Source organism: Mycteria americana, chromosome 7, assembly GCF_035582795.1.
Source record: "Mycteria americana isolate JAX WOST 10 ecotype Jacksonville Zoo and Gardens chromosome 7, USCA_MyAme_1.0, whole genome shotgun sequence".
Classification (NCBI taxonomy): domain Eukaryota; kingdom Metazoa; phylum Chordata; class Aves; order Ciconiiformes; family Ciconiidae; genus Mycteria; species Mycteria americana.
In genome coordinates this window covers 19,358,563-19,381,893 of record NC_134371.1, presented here as the reverse complement: position 1 = coordinate 19,381,893, position 23,331 = coordinate 19,358,563, and the positions used below count along the sequence as shown (strand labels likewise).

At 39.7% G+C, this 23,331-nt stretch overlaps 1 protein-coding gene across 1 annotated transcript in view; it reads right to left on the bottom strand.

Moving 5' to 3' along the window:
• The window catches only part of SPHKAP (SPHK1 interactor, AKAP domain containing), a 74,195-nt gene extending 51,595 nt beyond the window's left edge, over positions 1–22,600 (bottom strand). Inside the window, 2 exon segments of the mRNA XM_075509104.1 lie at positions 2,555–2,657; positions 22,548–22,600. Of these exon segments, the coding sequence (XP_075365219.1) occupies positions 2,555–2,638 (84 nt within the window). The 5' untranslated portion in view covers positions 2,639–2,657; positions 22,548–22,600.
• Positions 22,601–23,331: the final 731 nt, after the last annotated feature.

The window sequence follows — 23,331 nt, the reverse complement described above, 5'->3', positions numbered from 1 at the left end:
CTTGCCAAAATTCCCTCCTCCTATCTTGTACTTCTCTTCATTCTTATCTAATTGAGACAAGTTCTGGGCCAATCCCGCTGACATACATTGTTAGCAATTTTGCTGAATTCAGCAAGGTTTCTTCTGATTTGCAATGGTACAATTGAAAGCAGAACTTGATTCATTGACCATACTTATGTGTAACAGCTGCACACACTATACTGCTGTATATGTGGTTCAGAGCAGGATCATCACACTCAAAATAATTCAGAATGAATTTGCATCATGCACTAAATGTGAAATCAGCAGTAATTCATGGTTCTAAAAAAAAGTTTTCCACTCTCATCTAGAGACTCAGCCGTCAGCATTACTCAGTGTGTTGTGAATCAATGAACTAAATCAGCCTCTAGCAGAGTGTGGATTAGAAAAGTCACTCTTTCCCAGAGGAAAATATTGCATACGAGTTTAGTGTAACAGCTTCCTGCTCCCTGATTTAGATCACAAGACATTAAACTACAGTAAATATCTATAACCGAGACAACATTAAAAAGGCTCTGCTCCACAAATGAAACATCTGCGTCTTCGTGGCTGATCATCTTAATTGCTTTGGTTAATTACTACTCATCAAAAAAGAGATGAAAGTGGGACATACAGAATAAGATGAGATATCAAGGGGCACATCTTCTGCATTTGTTCAGATTCGTCTATGTAGTAACAGGCCACATCTCATATGGTTCCTGACAGGAGCCATTCATGCCAAATACAATTACTCAAACCTGTAAGTCAACTGTTTAAACTGTTCCCTTGCAGCAGGAACCCATAGTGTTTCACTCCACCACCAATTATACACCTGACTTAAAAAACACTGTAACTAACAGAGGCTAAAAGAGAAGGTAATGGCCTATTTTTGGTAATTCTTTATCCTTTTCCACACAAAAAAAGAATGGTAACACATTCAGTGACAATGCTGTAAAGAAGCCCAAAATATCCTGCTCTTTGTCAGAAGTGTTGGCAGAAGTGAATCACTTCTTTTTGTGTGCCGACAATCAAAATTGACTTATTTTACAATGAAAAGTTCAAATGTAAGGGATCAGACAGGTGAAGCAGCTCTAAATCATGTCGTAAAGGCTAGCCTTTAAAAGAGTGGTGCTTCTGAAGGTGACCAAGCTGGGCGCATTTATAAACACAGTGGTGGCACTTTTCAGTGCTGTGCCACTGTCCTTCAGTCTTACATAAAATAGACAACTCTGAGATTAAATGAAAATTTAAGATGTTTTCCCACACAATGGATTTTCTGCCTATTTCTGCCTATATGAAGATTCCAGTCAGCAGCATTTTTTAAAAATCAGGTATTTTGCAAATAAACAAACCCTTTGATCAAATGAAATATTGACACTTTGTCTTTTAGCCATGTTGGGGTGAGCTGAAGCAGCCCAGTCCCAGCATACACATCAGTCTGTTGAGTTCTTTCTTATATCAATGATTTTACATTTAAAAAAATTTCTGTAGACAGACAATATTCACCCCCCACACCCACAGTGTGGTTTTCAGGATGAGGAAAATAAATATTTATCTTCTACATGTTTTATCTTTCTCTCTCTCTCCTTACATATATAAATACGTATTGTTGTTATTTTGAAAAAAAAGAAAAAAAGGAAAGCAGCATTATTACTAGTGGAAGGAAAAGAAAAAAAAGTAAGAATTATGGGAAAACTGAATGAACTGTGAAGTTTTATAACATTCCTGTGTTAGAACAAATGCTTTCTTATCAGCTCTAGAATTATGCCTGTGGGAGACAGTAGAGCTCCGAGGGTTAGTGCAAAGTGAGAGATGAAAGATGGCCTGTCTTCCTCCATAGGTCTTTGGTAGTGCCCCCTTCCCTTGGACTGTACTACCATAACCTGACCCTGGGGAGGAGGAATAAAAGGAAGCATCCATGGTCTTCACCTGTGTATTCTCAGTTGTACTGAAATTATGTACATGCATAAAATAATGTCAGTCATATCTGAATATCTGACTCCTAATGATATACACACAGGCACTACTTCCTACCCTCCCCCCCCCCCCATTCTGAGGCAACAGAAACAGCAACAGTCAAATCTATACTACCTCCTGGGTTGCTGAAACCCTTCCAGTTAGACAGTTAGATACTAGGGAAGGCAGAAAAGCTGTTTCATGAAGGACCCTCCATTGTATTGGCCTGAGAGAAGCAAAGCTCTGGACCCTCAGGCTGGGTCCCAGAAACTTGCCACCTATTGAAGAGCAGTTCTGAAGCTATTCACACTATGCACTGCTTTTATTTCTTCCTGTCAGATAATAAGGAAAAATAGAAATGTTCAGGGGGAGTTTATCTCCCATATATGTATAATATATTTTGGGACCAGACAAGTATAGACCAGGAAGACAAAATTCCTGGAAGATACCATAACAGCACCCAGAATTTATTTTTCTGTATCAGTCCTTTTCTTTTTTAGGAATCAGTTAAATTTTGTATTCGCCAATAAAGGCAAAGCTAAAAAGCAAAGCTATAACCTGGGATGTATCTGCCTTTGAATATAACAAACTTAGAAGTTACCTTCTTACATGCTGTGACAGAGCTTCCCAAACTGCTTGCCGAACTGTCTGTGCTGCTGCCTTGGTGCTCTGGGACTTCATGCATCAGTGGAGATTCAAAGTTGCTGAAGAACAAAAAAGAAACAAACCCCCAAAAACCTTTCCGGTGACTCAGCTACATAGATAACTCAAATGATACCAAAATACAGTTCAGTAAAGAGATGTAACTTAGATTACAAGAAGCTGTCTATACTCTCCTTGCTGACGTTACTAGTCTATTTATTAATTTTCCCTTTTTGGAAGACTCTCCTGAGCTACATACTTTGGATATAAAATAGCAGACCAATGTCTTTTGAAGACTAGAGGATAGCATATAGCTGCCTATAATCACATCTGCCTGTCTTGAATGACACTGTAAAAAGTGGTACTAGGTAGTTTTCATAAGCAGGCAGCTTGAAGCAGCAAATGAAATACCTGCTGCATTAATTCAGCTTGGTAGGCAAAAGAAACGTTTGCTGCATTTTTACCTGCCTGGATAGAAGTAAAGAGGTAGCTATTAAAATGTAAAAAACACAACAGGAGTGGTTGAATTCTGTAATCTAGATGGAATAGCTTGATACATTGTAGGTTTAGAGCAAAGGTAAGTCATGCACATACTCTGTTTTGCGAGTCAGTTGTACACAACAGAACTATATTTACTTTGGGACTGTGCAGATGTGAAATACAAAACCATAAAAACAAGCTCCCCCGGCCAAGTTATTTGCATGCACAGCTGGTACCACTCCTCACACTTTTCTTTTGGAATAGTTCAGGCCAGTCTTGTAAGATCTCCCACCATATAATAATCAAATTGTCGCAAGCTTAGTGATGCTCCTTTCTCTGGACATGATGTGATTGCAATTAAAGACCACACAGTGCTAAAGGGCTATTTCTCCAGAAACGTACTAGGGAAAGAGTATCCTACACAATCAAGTTCTGCTTCCCAAACTGGGTCTCTAGAGTGCTTTTAATTTGTTGCAAGTCATCTATGAGAAGACATGGAACACATTGTGATAGACCATAACAAGCGACCAGGTTACCATGGCTTAACTAATAAACTTTCATCAGTTCCAACGGGATAACAGACCATGTGCAATTTCCTGGTATGCTCAATTAAAAACTAAAACGCATTTTCATAAGTCACCTTCACTGGAGCTTAAGCCAATATGTTAAGAGGAGGCTACTTTCACTTTTTGCCCAAATCTACAGTCAAACATCAATAAGGCTACCTTTCTCTCAAAGATTCATGTATGTATATTTCACTTGATACTGCTCAGGATCAGTTATGAATATATCCACTCCCATTGATAAGTAACTTTGTCAGTAAGAATTTTGCTGATGTGTGTGGTGCTATTCCATAATTATTAAAAAAAAAAAAGTATCTATATGTGCTGGAATTAGAAGAGTGAATGAAAAATATAAAACTAACTTAGCACTTATTAATTGCTAACTGGGGGGAAGCTTCATGAATTGCATGGGACAACTGAATACAGATGCATAAGTGAGACCAGAAGGTTAACTGACTTCACTTGAGAAGTGTGATACCACTTAATACCCTCTAAGATACCAGCATCATTTGTATCTAGAAGGGAGACTTCTGTCTGTTAACAAAATTCTGTTCCATTGCTCAGATTATATAGATAAACAGTAACACTTCTGGGCAGTAATTTCTCTGGCATTTGACAAAGCAAAATAGCATTTTATAGGCCTTATACAGAGTTCTTTAAAAGAATGAGGGACATTAAACACATGAAGTTATTCTGGCTTTATATCTTCATTAAAAATAAGAACCTCATATTCAGAGGGTCAAATATTGTGTAAGTTAAGTACCCTTCTTGATAAGTCCACATTTAGATGCAGCCTCTGTACTAGGTACAACTCAGTACTCCCAGCAGAAGCTGCACACTGCCTCTTTTTATAAGATGCATCACTTGTGCAATCTAATAGTAAATTACAAATCGAGTCTGACCTGCAGGTTGAAGTATAAGGCCCATTGTTTTCTCCTGCTCTTCACTGAGAGGAAGACTGAGTGGCTTTGCCACTGCTTTGCCCTACAGGAAGTTGATATGCTAATAATGACTATTTGCTTTCAGTTACACTGTGTGCAGGGAACTGAACTTCTAGTGCAAAAAGCGTTGCCGAGTCTAAAAGCAACTAAGATGATAGCATGGCCACTAACTGAAGGCCTTTTTGGACCTTAATTAAACAGTACAAATAGAATAGTACATTAAAGCATAGCTGGAAAATATAGTTGAGGAGTCATGTTCTGGAGTATTAACAAATATGTGCTATGTCTGGATGATAATCCAGTAAGGGGTAGCACATTACATGTTCCATACAGAAGTAAGCTGTCTTCCTAGTCATGTGGAAAGCAAAAAGATCTGTAAAATCTTATTAATCCTTTAAAATCTGTGTTCTTTCCAAAATAAACCCATTTTTCATTTGTAAATATAGAAAAGCTTGTTAAAAGTACATGATGAGTGAAATAAATGTAGAATGCCATTAAATGTTTTGAATGAGAAAAGGCTTCATCTCAGACTGAAGTTCAGACAGGCAACAACAACTGTCTTTGGTGTTACTGAAATCTGGTAAACCTAAATTCTCTTGTCAGCTATCCCAGTCCTCAGAGCTGTATTTCACGTCCAGCTGATTACTCAGAGCACAGGTAAAATCAGTAACTGTGTTTCACAGGACAAGGGACAACTCATTTACGAGTATCTGTAACACTTTCAAGAGCTTCTTTTTTGTCTTAGGGTTCATGTTTCCTGTGCTATAACTGTAGAGCAGAACTCTTATTCTCATGCTGCATTGCAGTTCAACTCTAGCATTGTGCTAGTGATATGAACTCCAGGAGCCCACTGTTTGCAAACAGGTTCATGCAGGCAGTGTTCACAGTCACTGAAAAGCAGAATAATTTTAACAAAGAAATGCTAAATTATGAGAGAAATTATTAGGAAACAGTTTTAGACTCCACAGCCTTTTCCTCTGTGAGTTTATAGGTACGCAATTTCTAAAAGAAGTACAGAGAAACACATACCGCCACCCCCTGGCCACCATTGATGGTCAGCTACATGAACACCTCTAGGTATCACACAAAGTAAATATGTAGCAGTACATACTAACCGATGGAAAAATGAGCACCTAGCTGAGCTTCTTCAGGTTGGGCATCCAATGTTGCAAACCTGAGTCTTCCACAACTCTAGGAGGTGCAGCGTATGAGGTACTCTTTAGATACCTTCAGATTCACAGATCTTTCTTTCAACATAGAACACAGGTTTGGCTTTTCAACATCTCTTTTCAATTATCTCATCTCTCAGATCAAAGTTTCCTCTTCTCTTTCGTTATCCTGTGGGCACCCTTTCTAAGCTTTAATTTTCAACACGTATGTGATTTCTTAAGAGACCCCCCTGAGGCCATACTGCTCTGCCACCTTCACTCCGTAGCAAAGTCAGTAAGATAAACCTACTTTTCATTAACTCCCCAGGGAAAAACTATTCTGTCTTAGAGAAGCTGCCTGCTCTCATTAGTTCCTCCACAGCAGGAAGCTGAAAGAAACTGCTGCAGAGATGTAGCCATCTCATCATCAGCTAATAGCTCTGCATTCATGTATTACACTTGTTGCTTCACATTAAGAGTTTACACAAAGCACTAGTCTTTCAAGGCATCTGGCACAGATTGGAGCTTTTTTGCTACAAGATAAAGCAAGCTGTTGAAGGTTTCAGGTCCTAATTCTCACCTTTGCTTGGCTCTCCTTGTTTATTATGTGATGGAGAATGCTCATCTGACTTCGATGTGCCCATCTGATTTAAAGCTATCACGGAAGGCTACAGGCATAACAAGGAATCTCTGTTAAAGGATTGCTCATTTGGGGATTTTTCCTTTGGTGGGAGAGATCCTAATTTACAATTCAGCTTTTGAAACTGAAGCTGGGAACCTGGACCTATGACCCAGTGTTAAGAAGTACACCATTTTCACTTTAATATTTCCATTAACAGAAGAATCTCCACAGTCACTTATTTGCCACCAGGTGCTGTCTGCCTGATTCATGAATACTGATACTTTTTTCCTACAAAGCTAAATGCTCTCACGAAGAATGCAAACAGATTGCTTGGAAATTAGAGGACTGTAGTAAATAGCTATAAGGTTTATGGCACTAACTGTAATAACAATACATCCTTTGTTATTGACCAAAATGCAAAACAATTGCTTCTATTTTCCTACATTGAATAATTCAAAAATACCAACCTTGATTACTCAAGACTTAATAAAAAAAACACGGCTGCTCCTAAAAATAATGATCTTCTTTGCAGATGTGGCAGATGGTGCTACATCAACTAAGAGGTAATTTAAAGAATTCCCCAGGTTATCACTACAGAAAATTAATCTTGGGAAACAATATCAGAAACTTCAATTTCCTACCATCTTGAACATAAACAGCTTCCAAAAACTTGTTGTTCAATAATCGTTCCTAAGGAGCAATTTCAATAAATAAGTGACCATTATATATCTTTTTGAACCAATCCCATTATAGCTTAGTGCTTTTCATCTTTTCATTAGGATTCCTAATCTCAGCATTTTGAACATACAAAACATACTGATCCATGAAAAAGATAATCTTGATGAAGGAAACGAACTGAACGAACACAGTGAGGTTTCTCAGTGCAATTAACTCCAAGCTATAGTTGGCTACATTTCTAATATTTTGCTAATATTTGTACTGAACACCATGAACAACAAAAAAAGGAATGAATCTCATTTTGAAATAGAAATATGAGACAAGTGAAAGCATGGCAAAATACTTTAGCATATTCTTACCTTTATACTCACAAATAAACCTGAAAGCTACTCAGAAACTGAGAAAGGCAGCTAGCTTAATCCAGACCCTAAGCAAGCAGCAGTTTTGAAAGGCATGCAGCATTCAAACAGCATCCCTTAACTTCAAAGCCTTTTTGAAGTAGACAGACTAGTCACACTCTTTCCTGATGCTACCTTTCAGATTTTACAGTTTGAAAATTTACCTTTACATGTAAACAGGTCAACAATGTCACTAGCAGTAAAATCTTTAGATGTAACAGTGTCAAAGTTACTATTTTAATCCATAGAATTGGTTTTTATTCAGTCTGGACCATGTGTATACTTCAATCAGAGCACAGATGGTTAGTCAAACAGACGCTCTATAAATACCTCAAACAAATGTCTTTCTGATTTTGTTATGGATTTGAAACCCATGTGCAGAATATAATCACTGGCAATACCAGGGGCTGATCTTGTAAGGTATTCATAGACTTGTTTCAGTCTCCCTTGGCTGCTATTGACTTCACTGGGAACTTAAAATACTTAATACTTCCTGTCATTATCAGACCTGAGTGTCTATGCAGTCTAACAGGTACAGGTTGCTAGTTTTACAGATCAGTGCACTAAAAAGAGTAGAAGTTTAAGTGCTTTATATTCAGATTGCTCATTTCATAATGTCTATTGGTTACTCTTGATCTACATTTCATTTTTATCACTGATACAGCTGCAAAAAGGCCAGGTCTTTAGCTACGTTGGTTACTCTTGATCTACATTTCATTTTTATCACTGATACAGCTGCAAAAAGGCCAGGTCTTTAGCTACGTACTAATGAAAAACAGGAGCAGAGAAAAGACAACCCATAGTATGGTACACCATGCAATAAAAAAGCCTTTTCCTTCCATGTTCACAGAGTGAATGCCCTTTATTCTGCTCCAAATTAAAAAAAGCAAACAAATCTAGAAGCCTCTGCAAGCATTAGCAATGATCAGCCTTCTTTCAAATCATGTTTTAAAAATATTATAAAAGAACAGCGAAGTTTTACTGAAGAATAAATGTAAACCAAACTAACTAAATTTTATATGATCTAATTAGAAATATTCCTTCCTTCCTTTATTTACTGATTGAATTCTTAAAGGAAAAATAACAAGGATTTATGTGCAAGTCTGACAAACTTCTCCACATTCAATAGTTATGGCAGGGTATACTCACATAAAAGAGCTGACAATCAAATCAGAGTTGGTAATCAGGAGCTGAATGACAGATGATTGGGTTGGGGTTTTTTTTTGATGGTTAACTATATTTCAGTAGTTTACTGACAGAGAGCCAACCCAATATAAACTGGGCTTTTGCACACAGCTGATAGGCATCCTGCCTTTTTCCCTCCTATCCCTGGATTTGATATGACTTTAGGACAATTCCAGGTGGACCTTTGTTATGCTGGTAGAATGGCTACTTACTAAGGAAACCTTCTAGAAAGGACAGGCTTGGACCTTGGTCAGAAGAGACTACAGAAAAAGCACATGAGGAACCATGACATCTCTTCCTAGTAGCGTGCATAAGGCAATGAAAGAAAATGCCTGGAATGATATGTAGGATGCGGTATTGGTAATCATTTTTGAAAAGTTCCTGATTTGGAAGATTTTTAGAAGGTATAAAAAGAAGCCCTGGGTCAACAACTAGGGACCAGATAAGGTCTGATGGGGAAAAATGACTGAACCCGAGAAAGATTAAGGAACAGGCCCTTAAATTCAGGGAGGGCTGCACTTTACAGAGATGGACTGAAAGATAGCCAAGACTGCTTTTCTGCCCTAAAAGCAAGGAGTCTATACTCAGCTCTGGAGTGCCAGCTAGGTGGGAAACTAAGGTACTGTTGAGGGTTTGATTGCAGGAAAGAGAAGAAATCTCGTTAAAGGAAGGATTCTTCAAACTAATTAGTCTGTATGTACATAACTTAAGTGGGCAGTGCTGATCAGGAAGATGATTTTAGAGAGATACAGACTGAATTCCCTATATCCAGGCACAGGTATTACAGAAACAACAGAATACAGCAGTTTCATTTCCTCTACAGCAAAGCAATAGGCTTGCTACTATTTAAGCCTACTAAGTCAGCAAGAAGCAATATAAAATCAGCAATATTCCTAAAAAGATGTCCCACAAAAAATTCCTTATTCACTTAGCATATGTAGGTGTACTGTACAATAGCACTTGTCCTTGTGCTGTAGAAAGAAGGACAAAGAGGAAATGCTTGTTTTTCCTCTCAAAAAAGAATGTTGATGACTGTGTATTTATTAAGCAACTTTTATTACTGCACTTTTGATGGCAATGCCTATTTTGAATATAGATTATGTTGTTAGTACAGCACAGTGTAATATTCCAAGTGTGTGATGTTATCTGATCTTACTTCTTTTAAAGATAATGGAAAAAAACATTGTGACACAGCTGGAATCTGGTGAAATTTGGTCCAAATTAAATACATAACAAATGTGCAAGCAGCTCCCACAGATTTCAACTAGAAATGGAAATTCTCAGCATTTTTCAAGATGAAGTAAAAAATGTTGCAAATTAGGCTTTCATGCCATAAACCACTGGGTAATTTTTAAAAGTCTGTTTTAAATGTTTCTTGTATCTAACAAACAACTTGTGTTCTCTGACTGCTCTTCTCATCCTTTTGCTATGCACAAACTGTCAGGTGGGCATTTCAGGAGAACCAGTGGAACATGACATAGGAAGAAACTGGTGATTTCATGTGGAGGATGTTAATCTTGGCTTAACTAGTTTGTTAAGTATTTTTGGCATCTTCTTTATATTATAGCCAAACTTCACAGTCAAGCTTCTCAACCAGCTTCTGCCATCGACCCATGCAGTGCGTTTCTGATTCTGAGCATTAAAGCAACAATAGTCAAATACTGACAAAACAGGCCTCAAAGCGCAGTACGTGCAATGAAGTATTTCACTATCTGACAACTTTTGTTAAAGATTACCTTTTAAAGATCTCAAATCTACTCTATAAAAGCTTTTCATTAATCAAATTCAAGACAGATACTAAGTATTTCTGAAAGGAAGAGAAATGTGACAAAGATGTTTGTAACTTAAAAGTAAATGTGTATGTCATGATTTTATCTGAATAGAAAATGCATGTAGCTAATCAAAACTTGCTAGCTGTTCCAGTGTTTTCCTTTTTAGATTGATTACAAATCAAACAGACTGTAAAAGTGTAATTGAAATGTGGTAGGTACTCAGGATTATGTGCGTGATAGGAAGGTGAACATCACTTTCATGTTTTGAATCACATGTTTCTAATGTTCGGCAGACTTTCTGAAATTCTTTGTACCAGCTCTCCTCAGAAATAATAAATCTGGCTTTGGAAATCTGAGAATAACAAAGGGCTGACTTGTCCCCAGACATTTAAGGGAGAAGCTTGGGAATTTCCTACTGTCACAGAATTACTTTTAGCTACTTTACAAAAGGTAAAGGGCAAAGCTGTTAGTGAAAAGGGACTGGTGATACTGGAAAACCAAATTTTTAAACACAGAATCTGAATTATGGAACCGTTTGAGGTCTTGGAAAAAAAAGTATGTGTATGCATGTATATGACCAGCCGAGAGGCTATAATATCATGCTGTACAGTGTTCTTTATTACAAATCATGAGATCCTAGAATTGTCTTCAGCATAGCATAGTTGCAGATGCATTTTTCCACATCACAGAAGTTAATGTTTCTGAATACTAAAGGAAATTATAATAAAATATTTATTCCAAATGCCTGAAGACTCCCCAGCCACCCGTAAGCCACAGAACTAATCAGTAAAGCATGACAACCTCTTTTTCTTTTCCTTTTTTTTCTTTTTTTTGGGCACTTCTGAGATACAAGTCAATCAGAGTAGAGGGAAAAAGAACAGGGTGAGATGATCCTATTATCAGGAATCTGTGTGGCATACAACTAGCTGAACTGGTGTTACGCCAAGCCTTTTATAACACGGGGACAGTGCTACTGCAGAACGATCCCTCCTACCACCAAATAAACATGCTAGACTGTGTGGTTATTCTAATTCATGAAGGAGGTAGCGTGTTAAGTGGAATGGTCAGATTACCCTCATCCTCAACATAATAGTTGCTTGCAGATATTTTGGCAAGCCACCAAAGACGTTTTGATCTTCTGTTTGGCAGAACAGAAGATCTAAGCAGGTATTTTGAACCCACCTGCTTGAATTCCTCCCTTCTGCCCACCCCCGAGATAACCAAGACTTTGCTGCTGTGACCAAAGCTGGAAGCTTTGGTAGATATTCTTCCATGGAGAGTCTATCCTTCTTCCTCAGTTCTCAGAAATAACATTACCCAATTGTAAAATCATTTCTACAGCTGTAAAAATGAAGGCAATTCATAGTCTATAGTCATTCATTTCCTTGGACAGGCAGCTTCACCAACACTTCTATATAGTCAAAAAACAATTGGTCAAAACTACTCTATGTGGTTGTGATGTTGGTCCCTAGTAAACTCTATTTGATTATGGTAAATATTTAACAGTATCTAAAGTACTTTCAAAAGTACCTATCTAGTAAATGTATTATTTCTTCAACTCCATTCTGGTTTCCAGCCCTTTTTATTTGAAAGACAGCCAAATTGGTTTAGATTCCTGCTAAATCTTTCAAAACATTGTTTAGGATTAGAATAGTGTTCAGAAACCAATATGTTTTTACCTTAACTAATGATACCAGAAAAGTAAAACAATAGTCTAAAAATAAGTGTCTTCATCTAAAATATTCGCAGAAATTTCCTATTCTCTTTAATCCAGTATTGTTTCTATGACCACCTGCCGTTATATTCATAAACTATCTAGTTAAAATGTCAGGGTACATTCTGAAGTTATTTTAATGCCAAAGAATACATTCTGTCATTGCTTATTCACAACAAATCTTATTCTAACATAATTTACATGCCTGAAATATTTCTGAACAATTACGATTTGCTACTAATATCCCAAAGGAACACAAACTGCATCAATTTTGATGCTTAATATGTCAATAAATAGCAATCTGTGATAACTTATAGAAAACAAGGCCTCAAACCCCACTTGTTTAAAAGTATGGGTTCTTTAAAAAGCATAATAACTGTCAGAGATGTGAACAAAATGAAGCTGCCTCTAATTATCTTGGCTTCTAATATGATAAAACATGCTTTTATGTAATTCTATCAAGACAGTACAAACATTGTCTTTGGTTTAGCTTGCTTGAATTTGTGAAAATTTTTTTCCATGGACTGTAATGTGATTAACAGGATTGAGTGGTAGGTATAAAGGCAACATTCTCAATTTTTTCCGAGCTTATACCAGCATAAGGAAAGCATGAGATTTCAGTCCAAGAAATTATGGTTGAGGTTTTTTTGGCAAGATCAATCCTTCTTCTTTCTACCCCCTAAAATCTACTGCCTTTCTAACTAGAAATAAGGAACATAGGACATTACCTCTGAGAGTCTAAAAGTGAATCAGATCAATGAGTTATTAATTTAATTAATCTAAATTTTTTCCTTGGTGGTATGATGTAGATAAACTGCAGAGCTTCTTCAGCCACTGCTTTGGAATGAACTTCAGAGTAACTATGAAACTGTTGTGATAACTGGGCTTGAAATGCTTGACTTGTTCTCGCTGGGATGCACAAGGTCCAGCAGGACTATCTGCACTGCCAACTAAGCTCAGGTTAATCTCTCAGATAACCTTATCATTACCTGCAGCATGATTACGTTACTACTTGCTAAATTAGTATTCTTGCATTTACACCTAATGCAAAAATATAGACCAGACTATGTGTAGACATGGATTTTCAGTTATCCACTCAGAAATCAAGAGGAGATTTGGTTGCAGGGAATCTGAGAGACATTAAATTGCTCTTTGATGCCACTTGCTGTTTTTCATGCTTGGTCCTTGCAGATAGAAGTGTTTCTATTAGATGTTAGTTCACTTGCACCGTAGTCTAGGAATGATCCTACAATAACCTCAGTGAAGCTGACCATGTAGTTGGATTGCACATGATGAACAAAAAGGGTATCTAAATCAACTATCTGTATCACAACCATTAGCTTGTCCATGCTTGTTTTTTAAAAATAAAAATAACATGGCAGCATAAAATTTTTGTATTTTGTAATGCACTCAGAAGTGCCAAATGACCATAACTCACAGCACAAAGGAAGCTGAAGGTGCACACTGTCTCTGGGGCAGGGATGTTACCCTGCTTCAGCAGAGCCCAGCAGCAGCCATGCTCTTCCTATTAACTTCATTAAGAGCAGAGGTTGCCTCTTGTTTCATGTCTTTGGGTGTGTTTAAGTTTTACCTGATCAGCGCTGCAAAGTCTAAGTTCTTTTGATTCAAAGGAACAAAAAAAGAGGTATACACTTAAATCCAGGTGTTGCAAAATTACTATTGTTTTATTAGTGGGGGGATCACTGTAACAACTTCAGCTGGGGAAAGATACAGTATAATAGAGAGGTCTAGTTCTGTGTACCCAAAAGCAATCCGTGTCAAAGTAAACCTTGTCATATGGCCTCTTTTTTTTGTTGTTTTTAATTACTGGATTTAGGTTATTATTTTTATTTGTATTATTTGTATATGGTCCGTCTCTATTTTTTCAGCAGTTACTCAATTACTTTTCTAATACATGATACCTTAAAAGCAATGCCTTCTGAATGAGAAAAATCCTCTGTTGCAGTCAGCAAATATTTGCTCACCTATGAATTAATTTTACTTGTATGAAATAAAAATCTGCTACTGATGGTAGTACCCAAAGACACCTCTCTCTTATACTTGGATGTGCTGTCCCATAATGTACAGTATTGATTCCCATAATCTTAGACATATGGCTGTACTTTTAAAAGTATCAAAACTTTGTATTTGGTAACTATACTAACATTTAAATTACATCATGCAAACCACTGATACAGTTCATATACACTACTGACTTTTAAGAATGTGAATAACGTGACCATTGGATTTCACTGAATTTATGGCATATATTATGCTTAGGATTGAATTTATTGGCAGGTACAATGTAACCATTTAACTAAGCTCCTTAATAGCCGTGCTATTACTTCTGTATTTTTACATATTCAAGAAACAATTTTTTTTTTCTAGTTGAGGGGAGGATCTTATTCCTGAATTTGTGTGAGGATGATGGGTTTTTCATTTCAATATCACAGCATGCAAATCTTTTCCTTTTAAAAATAAATGAGCTGTTCATTTTTATTGGATGTCTACAATGGTCATACACATTTTTCACTGAGAAGGAAGACATTGCCTTGACAACACAGAAGAAGAACAATCTATAAGCACATTGTTGAACTGTTACCCTGCTGATTTGATCTCTTCCCTTTTCAAATTGAAATAGCATAGACAGTTATAAATGAATCTTGAGGGAAAAGGATTCGGACCTAATTTAAACACAGTTCTGAAAACTAAGAGACACCTTTTCTTTCTCCCTTTAATATACTGAAGAGCCACTGCATGTAATGAACAGCTCCACTGCTGGTGGAGGTGCGCTGTGCCTGGCATATGAAATTGTGATAACTATGCAATCTCACAAGGACTACATGAAGACCACCTAAGTTTTTCATTGCTGAAAGAAAATACAAGTCCAGTCCTATGGGACATTCTAAGTAAACTGAGCCTTCACTGAAGTGAAACTACAGTACCCAAGTAACTTAAGATTACTGCACAGACAAGCACTGCAGCCCCCCTTGGCCTGCTGAACACTTACTTTTACAGCAGTTCTGTCTGTGGGCTGAATGGGTACACTCAAGCTTTCTGGACTTACCTAGCCCATATACCCTGTACTGCCACTCCAACAAGAAAATTAACCTCCATGCAAGTAAAAAAACCTACAAATCTAACTGGTTACATAGTTGCTACTAAATAACTAACTCTATATACAACATCCCACCACATGGGTGTGTGGTGTATCTTTGGGAAAGCCAATCATGGAAGTTAAACTATTATCCAAGTCTCAGCATCCTAAACTCTGTGCATCTATCTGTTTCAAAAGTTTTAACTGTAACACAGAGATGCCTTAGTTCAATGAATGCCAGTTTTTCAGCAATTCATATAATAAATCAAAACTTTTCCAGAAAACAAAAAACTCCTGTAATACTCAGAAGCTGGTTATTGCAAGTACATGGAGCCAGCTCAGAACACAGCGTAGAAGGTAGGTCCCAGTCTTAAAAGTGACCACTTAGGGTTATACAGGACTTGTTGACCAGTTTTGAGTTTCACTAGCTGAGAAATGTGCACTGCAGCATCAGGTTCTGTGTTAGAATTTTTTAAAAAGTCCTTTTTCTTTCAGCCATAAATTAAATTTAATCACGATTTAGAAAGGAAACTTTCTTACGTAGCAGTCAAGAATAATTAGATATATAATAAACTGTGATGCTACAACCAAGAGAAAACATAGCTTTGATAAAACAACACCGACTACCTATTATGTGTCATGGGCATTGGCAGCAGCCAGATATTTAATAATAATCAGGCAGGTCTTGAAGTGAAGAAAATTAATGAGGTAAACTAAAGAGATTAATGAAAATAATCCAAGGTTGACAAGACTAAAAAAGAAGGTTTAAAATTCATACTGGGCACCAAATAAATCCTAGCAATCATAGTATTAATCTGCACATACTAAATTCGTACTTATTACTAAAAGAAAAACAGAAATATCCAGTATAATTTTCTCCCTCTGTTTTCAGTAAAGCAGGAGGAAGGGAAGGTGTACTGTACATGCAGTCTGAAGCACTATCTAATCCATTGATAAGCCAAGAGGTGATTAAAAAATTGGGAAACAACCCCCACAGGTTTCTGACACTGAGCTCCTGATATATGTAAAGTGTTTCAAGGCACATTGTCCCTGCCGGTGCTAGGCAGGCTTTCCCTTCCTGCTCCTCCCCAGAGAGCACAGCCAGCACTGGCCAGGAGCCTGCACAACATGCAGGGAGAGGAGGAGCTGCTGCTGCTGCATTTTATCCAGTGAGTTGGTAATTAAAGCTATTGTTTTGATGTAGAAGTTTAATTCATTTTTCTTCTTCCAAGGGAAAACTAAAACTGCCTTTTCTACTTCTGGGTAAATGCTCAAAACTACTTGGCTCTTAGCGCTTGGGTTCCTGGTCCTTCACGTTGAAGCTGTCTCCCCATTGTTAAATAACTGAATACTGTCTCTGAGAGGCAGCTGCAGCATTCCAGCTGAGCTTGAATGAATGTAATATATAGTAGTGTACCTGGAGGGACCGCTGCCGGGATCGCTGTGATCCCAGGTTGGCACCTTCACTGGAGTGAGCTCTCTCAGCCTCTCCTATCAGCCTGTTCCTGCTCCTCAGCACCTCTAGCACACAAGACACCCTGCTGTCTGAATATGGGACTTACTGTTCTGATTTCTGGATGTTCAGGTGCCAATCACGGCTTAAAGTACTGTTCTTCAGAGGGTGCTCTAATTTACAATGTTCGTAGACCCAAGTCATTAGGGAATGATAGCTGCATGAGGGAGTGACCTGAAGCAGGTTTTAGTGTTAGGGTTCCTTATTCACACTGCAGATAAAGGCTCCCACCAGCCTAACTATGCCTCCTTCCCTTCTACTCAGGGTGTAGCCTAACAAACTCCAGGTAACAAGAAAGAATTAAGTAATTAACATAGGGCTGAGGAAGGAGATGGCAAAACCCTGCTAACCTAATAAGTGTGCTTACAATGATTACTGGAAGGAGGTCATAGCCTAAATCATATACAAAATGAACAGCATAGCAACAAATTATGGACATGTCACACTGTCACTGATACTTGTTAGGGTTTCTCAAGTCAATCCTGGGGGAAGGACATTTGAAAGAGGAGAGGACTGAATGATGAAGAAGAAGGGTTGGTACATATAGGCAGCACTGTGAACAGTGACTGACACTATCACAGGCACTGCAGTCAGAAAGGGAAGAAGTGAGGTATGGGAGTAGAGCAGGAACTGAAAGAGGAGATTAATGGATGTTTTCAGGAAAAGAAGTGTGAAGTTCATGTGGGAGGCTAGGGTAGCCTGGATTAAAGAATTCAAAACAGATGAGATTGGTAAAATAAAGGAAGAAGTGCAGATGCAAGTCTGGAAATAAGCAATAGGTTTTTGTCACTACACTGCATACTGGGTTAGTGAAACAAAGCATGGAAATTATATAGTTCATTTCTTTACTACTTCTGCAAGTCTCCCTCCTCCTGTCACCCACAGTCCCACTCCTCAAGGGATCAGATTCCTCATCCACAGAATTATGACCTTTGACAATTTAAGTTCCTCCTGGTTTTAGCTGGACTTTTTCTCCCCTGACCTCCCTTACTGAAGGAAAACATCTCTGAGAATTATTGCCTATGTTTGACAACACAGGTTAGCCAGGTTAATGAACTGTTTAAAGTAATTTCCCATGAAAACAGGATGCAGCATGTCATTTCAAGAATTCCCACCACTGACAATCAAACTAACATTGTAAGAAGGTAGTGAATATCCAAAATGATCACATCACATTAGATAAGTTTTCTGGCCACTCCACTCAAAACATCTGGTAAATTCATCTGCTAATTTGCAAATGAAAAGCATACCCAGCAAGTATTAAACTGATTCCTCTGGTTGGGCTGCAGTACTGGTTCTGCATGAGTGCAGAAAAACAAATTTCATCCTCATATGTGACACCAGCTACTGTTCTAATGCATGCAGTTGTCTTGATAATGAAAGTTCTGCCATTACACTCTTGTTCAGGGGATTTCTTCATTTGCCCTCTTTTATTTAAATAAGATTTGTAATACATTTGTTTCTCTTTTACTCACAAAGGTGGAAAAATATGGACAACAGATCTGTAAGCTATGTGGTCAGTCTCACCAAATACCACCCATCACCCCCTGAGTAGTTATCTTTGCTTATTTCGTTCCACTCATCACTGACAATTGTTCAAAATAAATTCTTAGTACTGATTCCTGTTGGTTTATGTGCTGCTGTTCTGGTTTGGGGTTTTTTTTGTTGTAGTTCTATTTTTTTTTATTTTTATTTTTTAATGATTTCTTCAAAGAAACTGTTATCTCTAGCTTAGTTGAACTTCATAATTTGGGTCTTTGCCTGCAATTTTGTCTCCTTAAAGGATCAAAGTTTTACTTCAGTCATTCCTAAAATCATCTTAGTACAAAGCCACCAAATCTGTTTTCTCTGTTATATAAGATCTGGGCTGCTTTGCTGGACCACAAGAACAGCTGTCAGCTGAAGTCTGTGACATTAGTGTTACTATGTAAGTTACCAACAGCAATGAGTGCGTGCCACATGCTTACTGTCTGTAAGAAAGGTCTGATACAGCTGCAGCTTTTGGATCTCTTCTTAGCTTTGAATATCTTAACTTACCTCTTTGCATCTGTGGCCAGCCCTAGCATATTCATCAAAAGTCAAAAATGCTTGGTTTCCAACAGGACCCTATAAAACCAGAAAGGCTTTTCTTAGACATTCTATGTGCCTAAGTTCTCTGCCATGCCAGATATTACTGAGATGTAGCAAAGATATTTCATTTCATGTTGGTGATACAAAACTTTTTGTACTACATGGAGAGTAAGTTTCTGAGAAATAGCCAGACATTCTCTGGGCTTGTCTTTTCACTGTTTAAAACATAAAAGCTGCTACTTCTCATCTCTGTTGGGTGGATATGCATTTTAATTCTTCTGAATTATGGTTCAGTCTAATGTTGTTTCTAAGCCCTGGTGCTGCTTCTAATTCTGAATTGAAGAACACTTATTATCCCTCCTTTTCTTTCCAGTATTCACACAAAAGGTGTGTTGAAAGCACGTGCCCATCCAAAAGATGTGTCTGAAGACTCTTATTTGTCAGTTAAGACTACTTTCAGATATACAGGGTTCGCCAAAAATTGCATATGTGTATAGGTTTAGTTTCATAAGCCTGAGCAGAGAAACTGCAGTTTTACTGGAAGGAGTAGTTGTATCTCCTTAGGCAGCTGTGCAACAGCATCCCAATAGTCACTGGCTTACACAGGGGACAGAAGCACAGAAGTTCCTGGCTCATATGTAAAAAAATCAAGTACTTTACTTTTCTTCCTGCCTCTCACCTGAAGAGGCAAAGTACAAGCTGGTATATTTAAGGTCTCAATGTGGTTTTGTTTCTCCACCATAAAAAAACCAATGAATCTTTATAAACCACAGTTCCAGCTTCCCAACTGCAATGTGCACCAAAATGTCTTTTAGCTGCTTGAAGAAAAAGTGACAGCTACCAGTTCTGTGGAGTTCTCTGCAGCTGCCCATCTGATCCCCACAGTAAGCATTCACTGCAAGAAACATTAATTTATCAGTGGATGCCCAAAGGCCACTAGCCTGCTCTGCTGTCCTCCACAGTGGCTGCAGGCATCCAGACCCAGGGCTTATGTTTTTGCCTTCAGATATAGAAGCCAAAGCAAGGGAAGGTATTGAGCAGGAATTAACGTGCACCCTGAGTTTATGCTGAACTCAGGTAGTAATCATAGTGTGTGATAGGAGACTCAGCAAGGTGGGCAGAGCTGCGGCCTTGGTTTAGGAAGCTGGATGTAGGTGAGTAAGATCAGGCATGAACAGCCACAGGAACAGGCCAATGCTTGAAGTGATTCTGTAGGGAAGATGCAAAATACTATTTGATTTATAACAGCTTGACAGTGAAAACTTTCTTTGGTAAGGTCTGTAAAGCTAACTCCTAAATGCTAACATTCATTGTTTGTATTTCTCAACAGCTGCTGTAACTAGTTCCCAATTAAAGTTGCCCAAATATTGTATGGTAGGCATGATGAGCTGAAGGTGTATGAGGACATGTTATTTGTCCCACAGATTCCCAGGTGTGCTTTTTTCCCAAGGTTTCCCAGTGAAGACAGGAATGGCCTGAATAAATTACTCACTGTTCTGGTCACCTTCTTTCCTGGAGTCCTCTGACCCTTATTCACAGACAGAAAGTATGAAGCTTACATAGTTGTTCAGCAAAGAAAGGGTTATCTTGATTAACAAATAACAAGCAGCTGTCAACACACCAGCTGCAGGAGATAAAAGAGATGAAAAAGAGAACTGTAGTTCTTGGTGCAAGGAAGTCTGACTTGCTTAAGCTACAGGGAGAAAACCTCTTGCTCTTCAGGAATAAAAAAGAGGTATGTTGCTCACAGGAGCAAGATAAGCCTTGGCCTTGCTACAGAAATAGAGAATGTTTTCTGAGTAATAGGCCTAGCTGGGGTGAAGAGATGACCAGGTGGCAGAGCTCTGGAGTGGAGTAGGACTGGTTTCCTCAGTTTTATATGGTGATGAAAAGCCTAGCAACAATTGTGTGGAGTTGGAAGGTGGTTGCATGCCTATGAGGAGGTAAATGTGTAAAAATTAAAGCAAGACCATAAGAAGGAAAGCAGCAGCTTGTCTAATTCTTAATATCTTTAAGACTGTCTCTTTGGAATATCTGTTTTATCCTGACCCAGGTTACTGGGGTCAAGATTGCATTCTACCCAATTTTTCTTGTAGAGTGTGAAATATAGGATGTCAGACCAGAGAACCTAAAAGTCTCCCTGGTCTTAAACTCTGAGTCCCTCTCACTTTCAGATTGTGGCTTCCCATAAAAGACTATAGTTTATACAGTGATCTTGGTATTCAGTGTATAAAAGTTGCGTATAAAACTTAGCCATGATTAACAAAAACAAAAAAAGTGAAATCCTGCTCATTTCCCCCTGAATGCCAACGGAAAAAATCGGGAATGGCTATTTCTAGATCAGGCAATTCAGACCAAAGTGCAAAAACATTATTAAGCTTTGGTCAGTAAATGCTTATTGATATGAAACCCTGTTAAGTCAATTTTCTTTGAGGGGTTGCTTTAAAGCTTTTTGTTTCCTTCCAAGTAAATACAAGTGATTTCTCCTGCAAGTAATTATTATCCACTTAAATGTCGTCATCTGTTCTTCCCTCCCCAAACCAGTTCCTCTTGAGTATTCAGGTAGTTATATATTGTTTTACTACTGTCCTTTTAAGGTTGTGTTTTCTCTGAACTTTACTTCTATCATTTTTACCACTCATCTCTCATTAGGACACTGCACTGGAAGCAACTAAAACAAAATGAATTGTAATAATTTACAACATATGCTTTTTATCTCTGATAGTCTGTATCATACTTAAATGGTACAATTTCTATAATACTGCCTGCTAGCATCAAAATGCAATTTATTGTGATTGTTGAAAATTATGCTTAACCACATCTTGCATTTCTGGTAGGCTACTCCTATCTGTGCATCAATTTCTGTCTTGAAGGAAGTTTTGCTCTAATCTGTTGTTCAAGAGTGCTATAAATACATGTTTGGTGGAGCTGGGATAATAAAAATACAGTGATTCTTAGGTTTTTCTTTCATTGTGAAAGAATCTGATTTACTAGGTAGTGTACATGTGTCCAAGTGACTTAATACATTTAGGATATTGTGCTTTTATTAAGCAGTAATTAACTTGCTGACTCTCTTAAGGTGCTATGGTATGAAAACCAGCTGTTATAGCAAAATTAGATTACAAAATCAATTTGTTCTTCTATTTTAAGAAAAGCCCTTTAATTTCTGCTTTTCGTGTAGGAGTAAAGCCATGGTGGTTGACCACCTTCTGGCAGGTAGCAGCACATCCCCAGCCCCTCTGCAGCTGAGCACGAATTTGCGGTGCCCTTTCGGCTGCTCCCTCCGTCCCCAAGCCCCGGCCCGGCCGCTCCCGCCGGCAGCGGCTCCGCACGGCCGGCCGCCACCCGCTTTCCCCGCGGCCACCTGGCCGCGTTCCCCCTCGGGTACCGCAGAAACGAAGCGCGGCGCCTCCGCGGCCGCCCCGCCGCGGTGTCCCCGCTCCTCCGTGACCACGCTCAGGCGGGGGGGACCCCTTCCCTGCGGGCTCCCGACTCCCGTGCCGTGGTAAGGTGCTCGGCAGCGGGCGCCCAGCGCAGCTCCTCACCGGGAGGGGACCGGCGAGCGTCTAGAGCCGTTACTCACCGGGCAGGCAGCGGGGACCCGCGGGCGCCCAGCGCCGCTCCTCACCGGGCAGGGACCGGCGGCAGCCGTTACTCGCCGGGCAGGCGGCACCCGGAGCCGTTACTCACCACAGGCGGCGGCAGCCCTCGCGACGCGGCGCAGCCCCACGCGCGCAGGCGGCGGCGCACGGGGAGGGGCGCGGGCCCTACCTGGGAGCGGCGGGCGGGGGGCGGCCGGGCTCGGCAGCGGCGGGCTGGGGGCGGCCGGCCATGGCGGGCGCGGCGGCGTTGGCGGGACCCTCCGCTCCGGCGGTGTCGGGGCAGCAAGAGCGCGGCCCCGGCGCGCTGCAGCGCGGCGCCTCCCGGCCCTGCCCTCTGCCTCACTCCTCCCTTACCCGCCCCAGCCGCCTCCCCCGTTCCTCCCTCACGGCCGGGCCCCGCGGTGGCGGCGGGCCGGGGTCGGCGTGGCCCCCCCAGGCCCGGGGCGGTGCACGCTGCGGCGGGTCCGAAAGCGGCACCTCAGGCCCGGGCGAACGGCGGTCACCCACGGCAGCACCGTCCCTGGGACTCTTCACCTGCAAACCGCTGTCTGGCAGCGGGTGCCCAGCCGGAACATGGTGGGAGGCAGGAGGCAGCTGATCGGGGTTTCTGCTTCGCTGAAGCGATGTAAAGGGCTGCACCCAGTTCAGGACGCCTGAAGAAGTTGCTGGTGGTGTGCTCTGTTTGTGGTGTGGGAACTGGGGACGTGACAAAGAGGTGTTGGGTGACTCCAGCAAGAAAGAGGCGATCGTTGCTGACTCCTCGTTATGAATGTCATGATGTTCTTAGAGCCCCAGCCCCGTAAACCATGTGATTTAAATGACGAGGGTTTCTTTCTTTCTGTCTTAGATGTGAGACTTGAGAATTTAGAAAGGAGCCTGCTTAGTTAGCGACAACTTATGTCTTGTTTTGAGCTCCTTTAGACTGTTTTATATGGTTACTTGTAGCAGTCTTT